The 21,878-nt window shown below is 38.6% G+C and overlaps 1 protein-coding gene, 1 long non-coding RNA gene and 1 other non-coding gene across 3 annotated transcripts; all 3 read left to right on the top strand.

Annotated features, from left to right (window-relative positions):
- Nucleotides 1-1,243: 1,243 nt before the first annotated feature.
- fhdc2 (FH2 domain containing 2) lies at nucleotides 1,244-15,603 on the top strand. Its single transcript, XM_058798901.1, has 12 exons — nucleotides 1,244-1,453; nucleotides 4,210-4,696; nucleotides 5,470-5,531; nucleotides 7,407-7,509; nucleotides 10,085-10,170; nucleotides 10,258-10,358; nucleotides 10,571-10,641; nucleotides 11,328-11,435; nucleotides 11,605-11,675; nucleotides 11,851-11,968; nucleotides 12,052-12,216; nucleotides 13,249-15,603. The coding sequence occupies exons 2-12, from the start codon at nucleotides 4,349-4,351 to the stop codon at nucleotides 14,752-14,754; spliced, it is 2,739 nt and encodes a 912-aa protein (XP_058654884.1). The 5' UTR covers nucleotides 1,244-1,453; nucleotides 4,210-4,348; the 3' UTR covers nucleotides 14,755-15,603.
- A 3,678-nt stretch (nucleotides 15,604-19,281) lies between these two features.
- Nucleotides 19,282-21,849, top strand: LOC131553467 (uncharacterized). Its single transcript, XR_009274190.1, has 5 exons — nucleotides 19,282-19,387; nucleotides 19,707-19,767; nucleotides 20,064-20,113; nucleotides 20,445-20,498; nucleotides 20,710-21,849. It is a non-coding gene; the product is annotated as an uncharacterized LOC131553467 (long non-coding RNA).
- LOC131553983 (small nucleolar RNA SNORA74) lies at nucleotides 19,801-19,998 on the top strand. Its single transcript, XR_009274307.1, has one exon. It is a non-coding gene; the product is annotated as a small nucleolar RNA SNORA74 (small nucleolar RNA).
- Nucleotides 21,850-21,878: the final 29 nt, after the last annotated feature.

Here is a 21,878-nt window from a genome sequence, read left to right as displayed (position 1 = left end):
TTCGGCTGGCGGCTGGCCTAGAACATGGGCGGGTATATGCAAATGTTGGGGGCGTAGCTATTAGTGATCCCGACTGTTACGTCACAGTCGGTGCTATGTTCTGATTTGCCTATTTTTCAGTGGTCTTATTTACATAAGAAGGAGGAAACAATGGTGTTTGAGGCTCATGGTATGTCATTTCCATGTACAGAACTCTTATTATTCAACTATGCCAAGGTAAATACAGTTTCCATTCTATGGCACCTTTAAAATTTTCTGAACAAAATCAAGTTCAAAACAAAGAACAAAATTAAAAAAATGTTTGGTCTAAAATTAATGAAATATAATGAAGACTTACAATAAAATAATACTTAATAATCAGGAGGATTACCCCAGGATATCTGGCTCAGATTAACCCAGTTTAGAGTTTACATCATGCTAACAGTATAGCCTCCTACTATATCTTCCTAAAGTACAAACACGTGTGTTATTTTTCCAGATTTGTCTGTAATTGTTCAGACACAAGAAGCATGAGTCCTTGAATAGCCTTGAATAACTGTTTTTGAACATAAACATAGTTAATTCCATTATCACAGGGTAAGTCAAATGGATATGGCTTCTCTTCATATATTTGTGGTCATATCACCAATTTTGTTTAAGGTTGTCTAGAAACAAGGGGTGGCTTAGCTTCCCTGCAGGCTCAAATCACCCTGCTCTCCCCTATATATACATTTACATTTATGCATTTAGCAGACGCTTTTATCCAAAGCGACTTACATTGCATTCAAGTTACAGTTTTTACATTTTATCAGCTCTTGCTTTCCCTGGGAATCGAACCCATGATCTTGGCGTTGCTAGCGCCATGCTCTACTAGTTGAGCTACAGGAAATATACACTATATATTTATATATACCTTATATATTTTAATTCATATAGCTTAATTTAAAGATTATGAGAAGATTTTTTCTTGGTAGTGAAAATTAGAATCCTACTATGGAGAAGGCCTACCTCATGAATATTAATTAGGTCACGTTGAAGTTGCTATAGCGTTTAGTAATGTTATTTGTTTTTAAATATTTGTAATAATGTAGTAATTTTCACGATTTTATAGTACTGTTCACTACTTACCAGTGTGCACTTCTGCTAAATCTATTAGATGAGCGGCACGTTACGTAATTAATATTCATGAGATAATACTTTCCCGTAGTAGGATTGGTAAACTCCCGCGGGGGAAGCCCAATGAGCGCATCAGCTGCTGCGCATGCGCATGAGGGAGCGCAGAGCGCATCAAAAGTTTGGGAGTTTTCAGTGGACTGAGTGTATTAATGGGACGCCCCGGCGTTCAGTGTGTGTTTGCCAATGTTTTATGCTCATAGACACGCGTGAAAATTTCTCACAGTGGACGTGGAATTCTTTTATAGCTTTTTTATTTAGTTCTAAATCGGATTGCATGCGTAATGATACGAAGTAAAACGTAAGTACAGTTTTATTTGTGCTTCTCTCTTTCCTCTGCACCGCACACCAAGCTGACCTCTCTGAATTGAATTTAGGCATGGAGTTTGTATTTTTAATGGCATTATCGAGCAGTATTTCCCATTTTATCTAATATTTTTGCCATTTTTAATGGTTATTTGTTTTAAGGCACTAATTGCACATTCTTCCTATGTTTGGGAAATATGTGTTTCAGTTCTACTAATTTCTACTGGAGTTGCTTAATTCTAGGATATTTAAAAATAAGAGTGTTTAATAAGCAAATATTGTTCGTACGACGAAGACGCTGACTGCAGAGACAACTTTCCAAGACGTTCATAAAGTTACTCAAAAAGCTTTAATCGGTGTGTATTAAACTAAACCGTCTGTGAAGAAAATGTGATGTAAGGCATTATTTTGATTTGTCGTTTTTATCATTTGCGTTTTTCCACAAATGTTTTGCGTAACAAAGGTTGATAGAGCGCGCTCAGGTGGCATTGAAAAGAATTAAAAAGTAACGAGTTCAGTCTGCATCGTTCTATTCTATCTGTTTCTGTTTCTCTCACCTCATCAAGTTTCTGATAGACCTATATATATATGGGCCAGTAGTGGGACTTTTTAAGGTGATCAGCTTTGATAGGTTTGCTTGTGCAGGTTCTTTAATAAACATCTGCCGACTACATTATCAATCGATACTGGAAATGTTATTTCTTTTAAAATATACACACATCCAGAATACAAGTGAACTCCCAACTTAAAATAATGTACTTAAAGTGCACTATTTTCACGCCCTAATTTTGTACCGAATATACTAAAAAATATTCTTTAGTACTAAAATGTGCTTTTAACATACTATTTCTGTATTTTTTTTTTTTTTTAAACTGTAGTACACTCGAACCCATCTTTCATACACTAGTACACTCAAGTGTACTACAAGTGGTAACTAAATACAGAGATAGTGTATTAAAAGCATTAAGTTCATATTCTGATCTTGTCTGGCCAGAGGAGAATGACACTATTTCCGACTAAATACTGTAAAGCTGATGTAAAGCTGCTTAGACACAATTTGCATTGTTAAAAGTGCTATACAAATAATAGTGACTTGACTTGACTTGACTATTCATGATGTAACAAAATAGCACAGTTGAGTACACTTCGATGATCTTAATTTTATCTTAAGAAGTACTAAAGAATATGTTTTTAAGTATATTAAGCACAAAATTGGTGTGTGAAAGTAGAGCACTTTAAGTACCTTATGGAAGTGCTCCTTCAATGCTGTTTAAAAGCATCCCAAGATGCACCTCATTGATGGTTGAGAGAAGAAACAGTGTGAGAAGAGCTCAAGTCTTGACGGTACAATCCCTGTATTTTTATTCCCATTCTTTCATTTTGATGATTATTATTATTATTATTCCAAAAGTGGGAAATGGTGCAGACTGTAGTTTTTGGAAGTGCACGTACACATGGATTCCAGTTACGGCATGCTCATGTTTTTGGCAGCACAGCCTCTTGTTTGCTCTGCCAGTAATCCAGAATCTGTGTCAGCTTCACTTTTTCTGTCATTGTCCCATGGCCTCATTCGCGTTCATTAACTGGACTGGAGGAAGGAGCACAGCACATGTGGCAGGGGTTTCTCTGAGGAGGAAGGAAGCGCACAGGGCTTGAGCTCTTCATGTGCTGGTTAATCTCAACACCTTGGACCCTTTTGAAAGTGTTCCCTCAGGTTAAACTCTTGCCTGACAGCAGCACAAGCACAGAGGGGAAGCACACACTCATTACAGACACCCTCGTGTTAATTGGGCGACAAGAGCTGCCAGGTGCCTGACCCCATAGGCTCACTTTGGGTTGCCCTGTTGCTGTAAACAACCTCATTGTTTATTGATCGGCGCTCGTGTGCTTAAGGCATGCAATTGAGGATGTAGTCTGGCCTTGCTATAGGAGTTGTGATCAGCTGGGCTCTTCTAAACAGGAAATTTTGCTTTGGATTTGTGACTTTTTGCATTAAACCGAAATGATTTCTGACTAGTTATTTTTAGGTTAAAATGTATGCCATATTTGTATACAGCACCAGTCAAATGTTTGGAAAATGACGACTTTGTTTTGAGAGAAATCAATCAATGCTTTTTTTTGCAAGATTCATTGATTCAAATGTTCAAAAGAGCAGCAGTTATTTGAAATGGAAATCTTTTGTAACATTGTGAATGTCTTTACTGTCACATTTGTTCAGTTGATAATCAGAAATGTTTCTTGAGCAGCAAATCAGCAGATTAGAATGATTCCTGAAGGATCATGTGACACTGGAGGAATGATGCTGAAAATTCAGCTTTATCACAGCAAAATTTATATTTTTGTATATAATAGAGAACACATATTTTAATTTCTAGCTATAATTTGAAATCGTATACTGTATCAACATAAAAAACAATATTACTTTTAGAAACCGTAATATTATTTTTAGTGTTTTTAGTAGATCAAATAACTTCAGCATTGGTGAGCATATGATACCTCTTTCAAAAACATTATATATATATATATATTTATTTTTATTTTTTTATTCAAACTTTTGAATGATAGTGTATATATAAAATCGCAACTATTCATTGTAGTTTCACAACGAAGTCACAAGCTGTTTAGAGAAGTTGGCTAGTTGATCTATTTTTGTTCTCATATATTTTTAGTGATTTTAATTCGCATGCTGATTTACCGGTTTGCAGTGTAAAAGTTGTTGTTTCAGTGTATCTATCTTGTTTCCCGCTGCAGATATACATCCCAGCCGTGAGGAGAGTGGACAGCGTCTTTCTCGAGGACTTTTCAGCTGTGGTATATCATTTGTCTGGAAACTAAATCTTCGACTTTTCATGGAACATACTTTGACACCCAAGAACAAGAATTGAAATTCATGGCCACCATCCCCATCCCTCCACCCTCGATCCCTCCTCCTCCTCCTCCTCCGCCTCCACCTCCGCCTCCTCCTCCGCCCGTCTCAGCCAGCGGTCTGACCCGAGTCGACTCTGGCCGCAAACACCGGCTTCGCAACCTCAACTGGGAGCGGATCCCTAAAGAGCGCGTGGAGGGCCGTAAGAGTGTGTGGAGCGGCTCTCTGGATGAGGACTGTGAGCTCTCCATTGACCTGAGCTCTCTGGATGAGCTCTTTGGGCAAAAAGAGGGTGACAAGTCAGACCGGGCCAGCGGCTTCCGGCGCAGTTTACGGCGCTGCGGGTCTCCACAAGAGACGAGTGTGGACAAAGTAAGAGCAAGTTTCATTATCTGCCACAAGGATGCAGCTAAGGATGTACAAAGCTAAAAAATTTTTTTTTTTTTTTTTTGCAACATGAAATTGTTGGTCTTGTGAAAGCCCTGTGTTGTTGGTTTAAGGTCATGACCATCATATAACTTAATATGTATATCATATAACTTATAATATAACTTAACATCATGTAACTCAGACACAGGACGTTTTTGTGTTCGTAAACAGCTGAATTTCACACGCTCATAGCTCAAGATGCTGGAAAAACAAGATGCAATGACAAAGACCTCATCTGCATGCGTTCAATTTTAAAAATATTTGCATTAATTGTCTTAATTTATTGTTGAAGGCAATGGACTTCTCTCTTTTTTTTTTTTTTTTAATAAATGTATAAACTGCATCATAATCAACTTTTTATCAATATTTACAGCATGTTTAGTAAAGGCAATTTATAGGCCCGGTTTCACAGACGGCTTAGACTAATCCAGGATTAGGCCATAGTACAATTAGGACATCTAAGTCATTTTTATGAACATACTTAGAAAAAAACATTACTGGTGTGCATCTTGAGACAAAACAAAGGCATTGACATGTTTTAAGATCTGTCAGTGCAAGTTTCTTTCAGTTGAAACAGCTCAGAATTACATTTTAGTCTAGGATTAGGCTTAAGCCTGGTCTGTGAAACCGGGGGATATTGTTTTATTTAAACCAAGTGGTCACTTTTGCAAACTTGTCTGAGTTTGTGTGCTGATTACCTTAATTTGTGTTTGCAGGTTACACTGCTCGACTCAAAACGCAGCATGAATGTTGGGATATTTCTGCGGCAGTTGAAAATGTAAGCTTTGGTTTCATTTTTACTAGTTATGAACAGTATGTATTAGTCAGGCCACTTGAAAAGACTCATTAAGCAAACACATTAATATATATACTGTATTGGCCACCCTGCTCTATAGACATCTGTATTGGCTGTTTTAAAAATGGGGGCAGTGATATTATCCCATTTGTTACAAACAGGAAGAGAAGGTTTCTTAGAGAGAGCGTTTTAACACTTCAGACAGGCAGTAGCTGCAGGTTATGTTTATTTTTGAGCCATTGATTGCCCTCAGAAGATGCTGTCCTGTCAGAACAGCTGGGTTTGATGGTCACTGAATGTGGTCAAAGGTCACACCTGCTTTTTGGCCAAATGAGCCTTGATGAGAAATGCAAGCTGAACTCCACACTGACTTTTCATCATTTGCACTGAGATTAAATGTCAATTTTGATTCAAGTGTTTCCAATGAAATGTTACAGAGTGAAAGCAGCTCTTACAGGAAATCATAAGCCTTAAATCATTATTCATCCCTTTCAATGCAATTGTCTTTGTTTTATAAAAAAGGGTTGTTTTTCTCATGTCAGCACTTGCTTGCTGAGTAAATATATGGGTGCAGCAGTGCCCATCTGAGTCTGAAAAGCCTTTCCATGGGACTGATATCTGTCAGAACATGTGGAGGAATTACGGAGAAGTGCTTATGCAGGCAAACACATTTCCCTGTGTGTGTAAGCGCACACTTCTGAAGTGTACTAGTATGAATTATACTCGGCCGTGGCCAAAGCAGGTCTTTGTTGCCATAGACTCGTGTACCTTTTTTTTCAATTTGCACTTAATCAGGAAACCGCAAGAGCCTTCAGTACTTTCTGACATGAACAATTAGGCCAGAATATAAACCAGTGTGGTCTTGTTGAACCTCTTTTGATATAAGCAAAATAACCAGCTGTGTGTGTCCTTTCCTCTGGCCTGAGGAACCAAGTGAAACTGGAAAGACAAGCATCTGTGACCTCATTTAGAACAACGGCACCACATTCAAAACTCTGTCCAGATACTAGATTTGTGTAGCCGATTACCACAGAAAGTATATTTTTCACTTATTTGCTAAAAGAAAAATCATATTTACAGTAATGCATTTAAAATGAAAGTCTAGGGTAAGCGTTGCACTGGAGAAGTGTTAAAAGCACAGTATTTTACAAGTATTACCATAGAAACAATATGAATGTTACTGTGCTAAAAATCAGTCACTGACCTTCTCTGTCCAACTATAGTACGTACTATTTTTCACACGATATCCCTATAGACACCAAAAAGGGACTGTTTACACAGAAAGGGACGCTTGCCCCATAGACTTCCATTGTAATTGCATACATATGTACAATTTTCATTTCTTGAAATTAAAAAAAAAAAAAACACTAAGCTTATTTTATTAGTTAGCTAGTTGCCATAGCAGCGTTTCTCATTTTGGTTTAGTTTAAATACAAAAATTTCAATAACTAAAGCTAAATAAACTAAAACACTTTAAAATTGAAGGATAAAGTCATTTCTGTTGAAATAAAGCGTTTTTTTGTTTTGTTTTTTGAGATGGTATAAAAGTAGAACCCCTGACTCTTAAGGCTATTGCAACTTTTTGCACGTTGAAAATAATAAATACGACCTCACGTTGCGTCAGTCACGTTTACACACTGCCTCCGAAACTTTCATCCGTCATAAAAAAAAAAAAAAAACCGGACCAGGTTAGATTTTCTGCATTTTCGCATCCGTAGCAAGCATTTTGCTAGGAAAGGATGACTAGTACGAAAAACGCATACGAAACCTTTATTCCTGATTCAGCCGAGCCAGAGGTTTGTACTGTATATGGACAGAGAAAATGCTTGAAAGTGATGTAATTTGCTCTTCCCTCAGTGCTGCTAGGGAGATTGTGGAAGATGTGCGGCGAGGGGTCGGAGAGCGTTACGGAGCTGAGAAACTGGCAGAACTCTGCAAGCTGCTGCCTGATAATGAAGAGGTATTGTATACTCTCTGACACGCCACGCTTCACAGAAACAGACAAGTCTGTCCTTCCACGCTTCGGTCTGCTTCATATTAAAAGCAATTAGACATGATGCTGCTTGTTTGAAATCATCTGTTTACACCGCATGATCTTCTGTTACACTTTCTGATTATTAGAAATATAATACTTCCAACCAGGAAAAATCTCGCTGGGCAGATAAGGAGATAATTTGCCTTAGAAATAATTTCTTGAAAGAGAAAATTGAGACAGTTCATACTAAAAGCCACAATATACTTCAAGTGAAATCAAAGAATGAACAGGTGTGAACAGATTTTGAAGTAAATCTGGTCAAAGGGAAGTTATTGTGGAGCTCACCGGCGCAAACTTCCCGTAAAACTTCACTCCAGCTGTTAAAGACTGAACTGATGTAGAACTGCGACTGGTCCGTGACTATTATGTAACTGAGGTGTGTGCTGCTCTGTGGCTCCACCGTATTTGACATGAAAATATTTTCAGGTTAATTTTTTCATTCAGTCTAACACACTACAGCTCCTGCAAATATATCCAAGGCATATTCCAGCACATTGCATAGAATCCTGTGTGCTTCGGGGAAGTCTAGAGGAATGTTAATTTTTTTTTTTTTTTTTTGACTAAAATTGGATTGAAGATTAAAACACAATTTTTCAAGAAGAATGCTGTTTCACTTGCAATTGGAAAAAAGTGCATGCCATGACACCATAGACATGTATAGTGATACTATACAAAGTGTCATGGTGCCACACGATAGTGTTAATTCAAATATTCAATACATACTCTAATTAAACCATTTACAGAAATCCATATATACTCAGCAAAAAAAGAACCGTTCTCTTGCGTTCAACTACTTTTATTTCCAGCTAATTTCTTATCATGTGTAAATGTTTGTTTAACAGAAGTTAAACCACTGAGACAAACTGAACAAGTTTCACAGGCATGTGACAAACAGAAATGGAACGAGTTATTCCAAAGGAAAAATATTAAGTCGCATTGAGTATGTTGTGTGCTCAGCAGCTGCTTTCAGTGCTACAGTGAGTCTCATCCTCATGAACTGCACCAGATTTGCCCGTTTTTACTCTGAGATGTTATTCCAAGACATTTGCAAGTTCTCAAACACATCTGGGCACATGTGGTAACATACGGTGTGCCACTGCGAGGACAATCGGAGACCTTCCTGTCTCCCTGTAGCATTGTCTTGGACGTCTTATATTATGGACATTGCGGTTTATTCAGTTCAATTTCAATTTGTGGTTATTTGTATAGCACTTTTCATATACAATTCGTTGCAAAGCAGCTTCACAGAAAAGAAATGTTGCATTACAATTTAGAGCAAATTATTAGCGATGACTACGTCAAAGTGATGTCCATTTTTGTTTTTAACTGTGGCCACATCTGCAGTCCTCATGCCTCCTGACGTGCTCACCGTGGACTTTAGGCATCTATCTTCTGGTGTTTTTTAGTAGAGAGCTCTCTTTAAGGACCTTGCCGCTGTCGCCTCTGGCTTGCTCAGTTGGAGACACTTCATTTGATTGCACAGATACTATTTAAACTAAACCGAGCTAGCCAATCTCTGAATTCAATAATGAAATGCCTTTAACTGAAAATTGAGTGTTTAATCTTATCATTATACATTACTGACACTGTCCTCCAATTTGATACTGTTAAGAGCTTTGACACAATCTGTATTGTTAAAAGCGCTATATAAATAAAGGTGACGTGACTTGACCTGATGATAAAGATCTTACTGTCATAATTGTCTGCCACCTGTAAACCGTAAGTGTCTTAGGAACTGTTCCACAGGTGCATGTTCAATGAAGCATGAAATATTATTGCACAAGCATGAAAAATATTGTTTAAACCCTTTCCTATAAAGATTTGTAAAGCTTATGTGGATTTTACAAAATTCTTTAAAATACTGTATCCTGAAACTGTATTTTTTTATTTTTTTATATAAATGAAAGCAGACCAAATTTTCCTCTCAAACCAATTTTCCTCTGAATATTCAGAGATGCACTGGCCACTCTGGTTGATAAGTGTCAATTAGTTCAATATGTGAGCTGTGGAAGAAGCAATCTCTGTTATTAATGTAATTTACACTAAAGAAAATGCCTCTTTGTATATTAAAAGCATAACTTAAAATACTCTTCTATGCATGTTTACATTTTGGTAAATAGTGTGTCATAAAAGCAAGGGAGTGGTCTTTAGATTTAAAGACATGCATGAAACCGAGAAATAAGTGCAATAATTGTTTTAGAAAAACTTTATATAATTAAAACTTTAATTGGATTTTGATGAAGAAAATGAGTAAATTACAGTATTAATGAAATTAAAAGTGAGTTGTTGGATCCTGTTGGAAATAGCAGGGTGTGTGATTGGTTCAGTCCATGTCATTAAAATCTCCAATCAGGCGACCAAAGTTAACAACCCTGGTAATGATCAGTGAATCTAATACTTTAGCATCGTGATACTACCACCGTGATAATACTCTGCAACCCTAGTATACAGAATTCATCACATATAAATCTACTATGTATTTGTGTTTCTTTTTGCCCAGGAGGCCAGATTGAAAAAGTTCAGCGGTGACCGTAGTTTACTGGCAGAGCCGGATCTCTTCATTCTCTCGCTGGTGGAGTTACCCAGGTAAGAGTTCAGGGCTATAAATGCTCCACGTCATGGTTTCTTTCACTCCTCCCTCATTAATCTGCTCATCATCATTATCATCTCTAGTTTTCGCATGCGTCTGGACGTCATGATCCTCCAGCAGGAGTTTGACCCTGCGGTGACCTCTCTCTGTGTGGCGGCCAGATGTCTGCGGGAGGCTGCTCGAGGTAACAACCTCCTCTCTCTTGATTTGTTTGGACCTGTTGCAGCTCTGAAAGCTTTCGCTCACCTCCTAAATGAAGTTCACGTGTGAGCCACGAAGTATCCAAGATCTTGTGCTCAGCCTTTTATGGAGTTTTGTTCTGGTGTTTGATGGTGTAAGTGGATCCTGATGGAGGGGTTCATTGATGTGGTTGACGCTCATGTGTTGTTTGTGCAGAGCTGCTGAGCTGCCCAGAGCTTCACTACATCCTGCGACTGGTGCTCAAGGCGGGTAACTACATGAACGCTGTAAGTGTTTTATCTGACGCTTGTGCATCAGTACTAGGGTGACCATATTTTAGTTTTCAAAAAAAGAGGACAAATGGACCATATCACAAGTACCAAAACTCAAAATATGTCATTTCGATACCTAAAATACATATTTTACAGTCACCGTTATGCAGATTGATCAATAAACACAGCTAAAAGGCTTCCTACCAGTGGCCATCCTTCACAAAACGTAACATCTACCACAGTTTTATCATAGGTGGAATGTTTCAATACAAGCATTTGTCTAATGTAATTCATGTAATATTTCAAACTTTTAACCCACGGGAGGAAATTAACCCTTCGCAAGAGTTTAAAATCGGAAGGAATTGCCCAATTCCGTGCAAAAAAATATGGATTTGGCAGCCCTGCATCCAAAGTGATTTACATACTCTGCATATTGATAGTGGCTCCCTGAAGCACGAAAATGACGTTCAACATTAGAAAGTTTGCGGGAGCAGGCGATAATCGTCAGAAATTCAGCGGGAGCAGGATTAAGAAAACAGTCCCGCACAAGACTTTAATACAAAAACGCACAGAATGAATGGCGACTGTAGAAAGCCAAAAAGAGGACATGGACATGGTCCAGGGAAAAAATGACGTTCGGTCACCCTAATCAACACGTATCTCCTGGTGTGAATTCAGTCTGAGGTCTCTTGTGCTCTCAGGGTGGTTATGCTGGGAATGCTGCTGGATTCAGGATTTCCTCTTTACTCAAATTGGCCGACACCAAAGCCAACAAGCCAGGCATGAACCTCCTCCATTTTGTCGCCATGGTAAGTGTCACAGGCAAACATGTAATAAGCCACACTTTCATAGATAAAAATAAAGTACTCAAAGCTGCTGGGGTCATCGTTGTGATAGAATGGACTCAGCAGGACAGAATTCTGGATCAAATTCAGTCTGAGTGTATTTATTTATTTTTTATTTTTTTCTCACTTTCAGGAGGCTGTGAAGAAGGATAAAGACTTGCTGATGTTTCCCAGCCGCTTGAGTCACGTCGGTCCAGCTTCAAGGTCAGGAAACAAACAAGCTTTTAACAGCGTCGAAATGGGTCACATTCATCCCAAAATCAAAAGAATAATATATTTTTAATATATTTCACAAATATTGCACTTAGAACATTATGTTCCTCAGTGATTAATATTAGAAAGAAAACTTAAATCACAGATTTTTTTTTTTTCTGGTCAGGTTGTCAGAGGAGTCTGTGGTGGAGGATCTTTCTCGGCTGCAAAGCAGAGTCGCTGAACTCCGAGTCAGAGCTCAGGCTGATGCTGAAATCGAGCAGCAGACCAGAACATTTCTAGAGGTTCGTTCCCATCAATGTCGAGGTCATATTCACAGATGTTCATGTGTCTGTTCAGCAAGCAATTTCATCATTTCTTCGTCCAGGTTGCAGAAGTGAGGCTGGAGGAAGCTCAGAAGGAGCTGGAAAGCTTACAGAAGTCCAGTAAGGCCCTTGTGGATTTCTTCTGTGAAGATGACAAGTCCTTCAAATTGGAGGAGGCCTGTCTTATCTTCCACTGCTTCTGCCATCGGTTCCAACGAGCCGTGCAGGTGAGCAGCCTTGTGTTGAATCATGTTCACTGGACTGTGTCTTTAAATTACAACAATCAAATAAAGTTTAAAATGTCCAGTACTTGCCTGAAGCTAGAGCTGCAAGAATCTGAATCTGAAAGTATGTTATTACAAAGACACACAAAGTTTAACTTGGTCATTTTTCATGTAATTGTGACTCATAGCAACCACTTAAGTGATGTTTAATTGGTTTGGTAATGTTATTGATAATATAAATATTAGTGCTGTCAAATGATTAATCGCGATTAATCACATCCAAAAAAAGTTTTTGTTTACATGGTATATGTGTGTGTGCTGTGTATATTTGTGTGTGTATATATAAATACACACACATACAGTAAATATTTACATGCACATATTTATAGTCATATATTTATATATATAAATTATATTTAAAATAAAAACAACATTTTCTTAAATGTATACATGCATGTGTTTTTATATATGCATAATAAATATACGTAGTACACACACATTATGTAAACTTTTATTTTGGATGCGATTAATCTATAAGCACTAAATATTCTCTACTAAAAAAAATATATAAATTAATTTGATTTTTGAATCCCAATCATATTGAAACATTTATTTTTTTTTCCAATCAAAAGAACCATAATTAAAAAAAAAAAAAACAGCCACCCAAGCATTAAACTTACTTTTTTTTTTTTAATGTGTAGTTTTTTTTTACAATGTAAAATATATAATAAAACGCTACTTACAGATTATGCCAATAAAAAGCATGTAAATATGCAAAATTAAGGCATTTTTCATGTAATAAATGTAGACATTTTTATTAATATCCAATAACTGTATGTGGTACTTGTAATATATACTATATTTACTTGCATGCATTTTTCTTAATAAATGGAAATGTGTAGTGGCTTCCATGAACATTTTAACTGATGACAAATCTGTGACTCATCAGTTCATTGAAATGGTCTGTTTAAACTGATTTATGGAAATAAAGTTCATAATCTCAAACATGATTTGTTCCTGTTTGCTTCCTAACAGGAGAACACCGAGAGGGAAGTACAAGAGCAGCGGCGTTTGGCGCGCGAGCGTGAGAATGTGGAGAAGCGTCGCTCTCTGGCTCTATGCACCGGGCTGGAAGCGGAGCAGGAGTCTTCTGACCTGGAGCATGCGCTGCAGAGGAGCTTGAGTTACACGGGGAGCCGCCGCAGCCTGCGCAGACTCTCGCAGTACTTCCTCCGCTCCAGCGAGAGGAACATGAAAACTCACAACCTACAGCACCAACAATCAGAGGACTCAGACCTACATGCTCTCAATCCTGAAGCGTTCAGCAGAGACTCGGAGCTTAGACATTTGCTGCTGAAGAATGATGCCGACACTGAGGAGACTAAAGGGATAAATAAAGTCGAGCAAGCTCAGCGTTTAAGCACAGATTCAACATGTGACCTGCAGCGAGATGCAATGGCTTCCCCAAATGCTACAAAAAGCCATTCTAGGTTGAATACGAGGACAGTCCCCAGTGATAACGCTTTTGTTGCTTTTGGAAAAACAAAAACGTCACATCAGCAGGGGGCAGTGAATGTCTCGCCGCTCACAGGACTATCCCCTAACAAAGTTTTGAAAGTTGAGAAACAGGTTCAAGACAGCTCTGAAAGGCTGACGCAGATAGAATCCGATACCTCGAAGGATGCTAAGAATAAAGAGTGTGTAAATGGCAAATCTCAAAAGGGAGTAACACCACAGAGAGAGACGTGGTCAAGTGCATCTTCTCCTCCTGAAGATCTCGCCCAGGGGCCCTGTAGCCCAGACCGAGAGCACGTTCACCCGGCGATCAGAGAGACGCTGGAGTGTCACACCCTAGTGAGGGCCCTACGCTCCTATGAGAGCCTTTCTCCAACTGTGACGCGGCCGACCACCAATCACTGCTCCAAATGGAAGAAAGAGCGGGAAGCCGAGGAACGAGACGGCACAAGCTCACCGCATGCCAAGGATGATTCCCGTCTGGTAAAGACGCCGACTCGAGGGCCAACCAAAAGACTGCTGGTACAGCGAGGAGGGCCCTCCAACAGCAGCGGGATCCCGAGAGTGCGCACAAAGGCAGAACCGACTCCTGCGGACACTTTGTCTACTAGTCAGGTGTCACGGCCTTCCCCTACACGTCCCTCCTCCATTCGCACATCGCTAGCGACTCGCTTCGCTGGCGTTCAAAATGAACTCAAACGGAGCAGCAATGCACGCCAGCGAGCAAACGCCCCGTCCGACACAGGGAAACAAAAAGGTAACACTACTGAGAAGCTGACCCAGGATAAGGACAAGTGTCAGGAGCCGTTTGTAAGGGGTTCGCCGCTTCGTGTTTCCAAACGCCTAGCGCCCAACTCTGAATCCCAGTCTCCCCAGAGCATGCACTCTCCCACCGCTGCTACGACTGCAAAGACAATCCGCACGGCCATCATAAGTGCATCCAAATCCAAGACAGCCAAGACTCCTGGCACCAGAATCCCTGGTCCTAAAATTCCCAAACCTGCTCCCCAGCCCATGTGGAGATGATATCTGGTTTCTTAAACTCGGAGTAGCAGGGGGTTGATGTTATCTATGCATGTCGCAACATGCGTAAGGAACTAAATTGATATGATTTTCACTGGTGGGTGTCAAGGTTTTTGTGTGAACGGTCAGCTCAAACTACAGAATGCCAGTAAATAAAGGAGCCATTCTTTGGGTCGGCTCAGAATGGACACTGTAATGCATCCGAGCAGAGTGACTGCTACTTTCAGAGCTCTCCGCTGCTTATTCAGGTCACAGCGAGTTTCGACTCTCATTTCAGGACTTTGATGGAAACTGTCAGGAGAGTCTCGTCCAGCACTGCCTTCAGCTCTACCTCTGGACACTCGAGTGCTCTGTGCAGGTTACAGCGCACATCAGAAGGATTCCTGCCAGAACCTTCTTCATTATGTGTTTTTTTTGTGATGTTAGAATGTCGAATGGAGCTGCCACAATCAAAACAGACCACAGTTAATGACTGAAGTGAACGCTCACGTCATGTGGGATATCGATTTTTAACTTGCCCTTTGATTCAGGTCAAATTGACTGCTTACTTGTTACAGGTGCAAAATAATGACTCAAAACTTCAGTTAAAATCATGCATGTAATAATTCAAGATCCCAAAGCTAATGTGTTTAAGTCAATTGTGTGTGTCCATTTGTATATGTTGAGTTCCTTCAACTCTGATGCACTTTACAGATGAAAGAGAGATGTAATGCTGACAGAAGCTGTCTTTTTTGTAATCTGCTGTACTTGTTTTGTTTATATGGAATGTTAAATTAACAGAATCAAAAACACAGCTGCCATTTGTAATGTTTGTATTTGTAAATAATGAGTATTTGAAATAAAAATTGAATTTACCATTATTCTTTCTGTAAGTCTGTGTTCAGATATTCTATCTGATGTTATTTAACATTAAATTAATGCTGGTTAATATAACACAGGTTACAGCAGCAATCACAAATAAGGATAGATTTGGAAAAGAAAAAAAAAAGCTATTATTGACCTTTACCCTTCATATCTCAGTCAAGGAGCTTCTTCAAAAGCTAATGCTTAAGTAGGATGAGGAATTTAAAGGTGCACTCAGTTTCAGACTTCATACAGACACCTGTGATTATGCATGAAGTATTTTAGCTGAACATTGTTCATTATCAGTACTATTGTAGAAATGCCCCACTGGTAAGTGTCTGTCATCCTTTATTAATTTATTCAGTGACTGAAATTGTCAAGTGATACAGATATAACATACAGCTGGTCATGTGATCCCAAAATGGCAGCTACATCTCGAGGCACCCTTGTCTGTGTCCAAAACCTGAAAAATGCTTCCTTCACTCATAATATACAGAGGTAGGAGGTAACAACACCCTTGCAATATTTGTGTTACATCCGATCTACAAATATGCCTCTGTCCGGACAGATTTGCATCCTTAGGTTTTGAGCACATCTCTTAAGTACAACAAACAGCTGAGCCTTGTGAGTGAACATTTTAGACAGATTTGTCTAAAGCATCATTAATCTCTTTAGTTGTAAAATGAACACAGGTGAAGATTACTTACAGCACATTTAAGCAACTAAGCATCTAAACATAAGAGATGAGATCATACAGCAGGAGAATGCATTTGGGAAGAAAGGACATAATCAAATTGTAATTTTGTAAAGTTTAATGGTGGTGGTAATCAGTGTTGGGTAAAGTTACTTTTAAAGTAATGCATTGCGATATTGCATTACTTTATAAAAAAAGTAACTGAGTTAGTTAATTTCTAATGGAAAGTAATGCATTACATTACTTTTGTGTAACAAAAACAAAAGTGCTTTACTTATTTGAAAATTAGCTCAAATATTTTCAAATAAATATGAAAGTAATGCATTACTTTACTAGTTACTTGCAAAAAGTAATCTAACTCGCGTTACTTGTAATCAGAGCTGGGTAGTAACTGGATCAAGTAATCAGATTCCAAAAATTAAGTATTGTAATTAAGTACTCGTAATCAGACTACAGTTACTTTTTTATGGATTACATGATTTCATATTATTTACACAATAGCAATAATTTATTGATTCTCCCTAATGTCTCTTTTTCATCTTTTAAATGTTCCTTTCTTAAATAGCCTACGGCTTCTACACACGCAGAGATCAGTCGCTAGTCAGGTGCCTCCACAGCATTTGACAACTGGATTTACGTTTCGTCATCTGATCCTCTTTCACCTAATATATTTTTATTTAAAGTACCCCTGAGATTTTTAAATATTTTAATAATGAACTATCACATTTGCTTCATGCTTCTCTGATGTTGGTTAATGGTCACATGACATGCAGGTAAAAAAAATTAAATACAATTTTTTCAGTAAGTGTTTTATTTTTATTCATTTTAAAGTTATTTGTTTTAATTTAACATTTTTTATGATTTAATTAATCATTAGCCTTTCATTAAACTCATAAACCCCCTGCAGTTCCTTCACAATCCCAGTTTGGGAGACATTGACGTAATAGAATATTCATATTTTGATAGCAACAAACAGAATATATTTTCTTACTCTGTGTATTTCTATATCAACATGGTACAAGATTATCCTATTTAAATCAATGTGAAAAATGAGGTGGGTCAAAAGTAATCTAAAAGTAATCTGATTATATTACCAAAAATGTGTAATGTAATGGTTTACGTTACTAACCACAATTTTTGTCATGTAATTTGGAATCAGGAAAGGATTTTAATTTTCTACTCAGCACTGCTGTTAATAGGGCAGCTACATTTTAGGTTCTTTTGCATAGCCTTTATTGTTCTCAATCTATCAGTGATTTATGCCAAAATGATAAGGTCAGAGTGGGCAAATGAACCAAGGTCCTGAAACTTCCTCTTATTTTGCAGTCCTCATTAACAGCTCATTGTTTTGTGGCCCTCGGTTGCACTCAAAAGCCCCTGATCTCTCATCCCCTTCTCTTGACACAGTCACTCCCAACTTGTAAACGTTGCCATGGTGATGCTTCAGACATGGTCAAGAATCCCAGCTGAACAGTGGGAGACGGGAGAGGAAGAGATGCTAGACTTGGGGTCTCAGTGGGAACGACCCTTTTATAGGACATAATGACGCCAGAACTCTTGGGAAAGGCAATAAACCGCTGCTGTCTGTCTGTGTATCCATGTGCACGCATGTCATTCAGCGCATTGCTGGTTTGATCAATCTCTGTCAATGACAACATTATTCTGTGGGAAATGCAATGAAACGTCTGGAAAAGTCACAACAAGAATATAATAGGCCTGTTAGAGGCGTCTCTCAACTCAAATACAATTTATTCATGATATACAAGATGTAGGCTACTTGCATTATGCAAACAAATACTCCCTTGTCAGTGTCACTTAAAAAAGTAAAATGTCATTTCATGGTGACTGATAGCAGTCACATTACTGACAAGACAAGATTTCTGACATTTTTTACACACACATCCACACATCTTAATCCTTCATTCACTGAAAACTGTTTTGACCTGCAAAAAATGGTCAAGTTACAGGCTGCTGTAAACCAGTGAACCGGATTTTCAAAGTGAACTGTCCTAGATTATCAAAAGCAATCAAGATGTTGTTGTGTATATTGCAAGAGTATTTTGGGTTGTTCCTAGGCAGTTGCTAGGGTGTTGAGGATGTTGGCTTAGTTTCTTGAGTTTTGATCGTTTTGTTGTTTGGTGGTTGTATCTTAAATCTATAGAAGTTATACCCTTCGATTTCACAGACAAGCCACGTCTCGGAATAAAATGCAGGTCTGAGCTGTTTTAACTGAAAGAAACTTGACTTGGCATCTTAAAATAGGCTATGTCAGTGCCATTTATTTGTCTCAAGATGCACAGCAGTATTGTATTTTCTAAGGCACGCTTATAAAAGTTACTTAAATGTTTAAAATCTAAGCCAAGCCAGAAATGTTACTATACTTATAACTAAGAGGGCTTAACAGTATGTTGGCTTTCTCAATCAAACATACAGTATAATGTATGTATGCTAATATTCCTTATAATAAAAGATGCGTTTAGCAATTGCTAGGTGAGAATGCAAAATATGAAAGTGGGCGGAGCTAAGCGGTCCTGTACAGTACTACGTCATTTGTAACCAGGTGTAAGCATAATAAACAGAGGCATAATAATGTAGTTTGAAATGTTTAATAAATGATCTATAGATACATTTAATACATTAAGTTTTTTTCACTTATTTTCAAGTTCATGAATGATTACTGATGCAGGGACCGTGTGTAGGCTACGTAGTAACTGGAAAACGGGTATGTGTGCGAAGAAATATTTCATAGTTCATTACACCTGAACTATTATTAACGTAATTATAACGTATTTCAGCAACGGCCGATAGGTTCTTCTTCTTATTCTCTTGGTTTTTATAGCGGATTGCACGTTCGAACAGGAGAAAGCAACGAGCGCTTTGCGAATCGACTCGAATGAATCATTGAAAAGAATCAGTTCATAAAAGCGATTCGCTCGCGAATCAGACGTCACCGTGATGTCACGCTCTCTCTTCTTCGATGGTATTCAGCAGCGCTATAAATACGGGCGCGCTAGTCAGCGCGCTCTCTCACTTTTGCGATGTTTCCGTGGAAGAGCGTCAGAGCGTATAAAAATGAGAAACTCCGGTTGCTACAGGAAGGTAAGGTTTTATCAAAACAAGTTGTTGCGTTCAGTTTTGTTGAATTATATAAATATTCAAACTAGTTACTTAATCAAATCGTCAGTTTCGAAATGGTTAATATTAACTCGTGCGCGCGAGTTTTGGCACGTGGCTGTTTGCTTGCCGCTTTGGTTGTTCCTGTGAAACCGTAAACTACTTTTAAACGATCTTGTATCAGTCCCACTGTAGTCCAAACCAGGAACTTAAAATTCCGTACATTTGTAGTTGAAACGCTCTTGACGCACACTACACAAGCGGCTCTGTTGACGGTGTTACATGTGCTGGTCTCTTGTTTTAGGGGGCTGAACGTGGTCTGGATCTCCTGCAGATGAAGACTCTCCAGCTGTTGCAGCGCTGATGTAAGTGTGGTGTTTTCCTCTCTGTTTTGAGACCCCAGCGGTAGTCAGCTGTGCAGGCCAGTCCATGCCTGAGCTAGTGTTACTCTGCTGGAAGAGAAAGCTGCTGCCGTTTGTGCTCCTCCAGGTTTGGCTGTTTTAGTGAATCCTGCTGTGTAGCACAGGTCAAGCTGTGCCTTCTGAGAGTGGTCTGTGCTCACAAAATGAGGCAGGCCTAGTCTGGGGGCGAACATGCATCAAATGTGTTTCTTGTAGTTGCAGGCTTGAGCCAGCGTTTCTAATCACGACTGTTGTTACAGGTCACACAAGACCCCTGAATACCGTGATCCCAGTGGCCTGTTGTGTTGAGGTGAGCATTTATTTTTTTTAATTTTTTTTATTAGTCTCATTTTCTATTTGGGGCTGTGCGATTGACAAATCAGTTGATTATTCCCTTGAACTACGATCATCAGTTTACCTTAAATTTTTATGCATTTGTTTGAAGCAACTGCATGCCATATTTTTCTATGAAAATTAACAACCTGCAAAATTTTTTGGGGGTTTTCTGTAGTATTAAGCCTCATGTCAGTTGTACATGGGTTTCTTTCTTTAAATTAAAAAATAAAAAGTAGGTTGTGAGTACTATTTTATATTGGTTGATTTCGGTCACATTACTTTGACCTGATTTCCCCTTATTACAGGATAAGGTAACTGTTCAAAGGTCTGGAAGGTCCATCAAGATCATCCTGTTGTGGGTAAGCTTTTACTTCAGTGTTGTGATCCAAGTTGATACCATCATAGCAGAACTGTTTCTCTGTGATGTCTTTTAAACTTGGAATAGCATATGCAGGGTTGGCACTGATTTTTGTTGAGACAGTCTACAAAAATCTGACAAAGAAGCCTGCTACATTTTATTTACTGTTGAGTGTCATAATTTGCGTTTGACAACACTTTCTTTTGTTGTAGGAAAGATGTGTGAAGATCTACAGAAATAAAGCTCTCTGTTCCTACCCCCTTTACTATGTAAAGTTGTAGAAGTGACTAGAACATGGCTGGCTGTAAGTGCAACCAAAGACTTGGATTTGGGTGTGCTTTGTTGAAACTAGACTCTGCAGGACCGTTTTTGTTTAGGACCAGGAATGAGGAACCCTATATATTAGGGTTTTTAACAATGCAACAATGTGAAAAATGAAGAGGTTCTGAATTCACCAGGAGCTGGGTTTTTGCTCCTGGAGCAGCAGAGATCAGCTCTAGCCCCAGTTAAACACCTGAATCAGATGATCAAGGACTTCAAAGTGTGTTTGTGCTCAACTCCACTGGAACGTGTTCTTCCAGGGTCCAGGCTGGACACCCCTGCTCTAGCGTCATTGACTGATATACAGAGAATGAATGAGGTGTCTGAAGTGGTACAGTGTTTCTCATTTGGTTCTGTTCTTAAAAACTGGGAATAAAAATGTTAAATGACACTCGTATCAATTTGTCTTGAGTACTTGAAAGTTTTAAAACTTGATTTAAAAATTAACCCTCTAAAGTGTACTCGTCTTGGACTTTCCTGTAGCACCTCTGCGAGGCCTCTGGTTTGAATAATGCTGAAGTGAATACTGAGGTGTCTCGGATGTCTAATGGGAGAGAATGGCTATGCATGTGTTCGTATTTGATCTGCATTAATCATTGCTTTGTGTAGTATGGTTTTTACAAATCGCAAATTATATAAATCATATAAATTAAAAACTTCAAATAATGAATAAAACACAAATATAACACATACATGAAATTATAAATTAAAATGCTCCATCAGGACCACTGCGAGATAAGCCTGTCACAGAGGGAGTTTTGGTTCCTTGCCGCTGTCGCCTCTGGCTTGCTCAGTTGGAGACCTTTAATTTCTAGCAATTATCGCTGATTTGATTGCACAGATACTATTTAAACTAAACCGAGCTAGACAATGACATCTCTGAATTCAATAATGAAATGCCTTTAACTGAAAATTGAGTGTTTAATCTTATTATACATTACTGACACTCTATCCTCCAATTTGATACTGTTAAGTGCTTTGACACAAACTGTATTGTTAAGCGCTATATAAATAAAGATGACTTGACTATACATGCACAATATGCCTGGTGTTTGATTAG

The sequence above is a fragment of the Onychostoma macrolepis genome, chromosome 14 (assembly GCF_012432095.1).
Source record: "Onychostoma macrolepis isolate SWU-2019 chromosome 14, ASM1243209v1, whole genome shotgun sequence".
NCBI lineage: Eukaryota > Metazoa > Chordata > Actinopteri > Cypriniformes > Cyprinidae > Onychostoma > Onychostoma macrolepis.
The sequence above is the reverse complement of the archived record's forward strand: the minus strand, read 5'-3'. Positions and strand labels throughout refer to the sequence as shown.

Bases quoted from the DNA above. Each gene is read 5' to 3' on its own strand.
- fhdc2 (XM_058798901.1), top strand. From the start codon at position 4,349: ATGGCCACCATCCCCATCCCTCCACCCTCGATCCCTCCTCCTCCTCCT. The intron at 4,697-5,469 runs GTAAGAGCAAGT...TTGTGTTTGCAG, and splicing joins AAGAGACGAGTGTGGACAAA to GTTACACTGCTCGACTCAAA. The intron at 5,532-7,406 runs GTAAGCTTTGGT...CTCTTCCCTCAG, and splicing joins TTTCTGCGGCAGTTGAAAAT to TGCTGCTAGGGAGATTGTGG.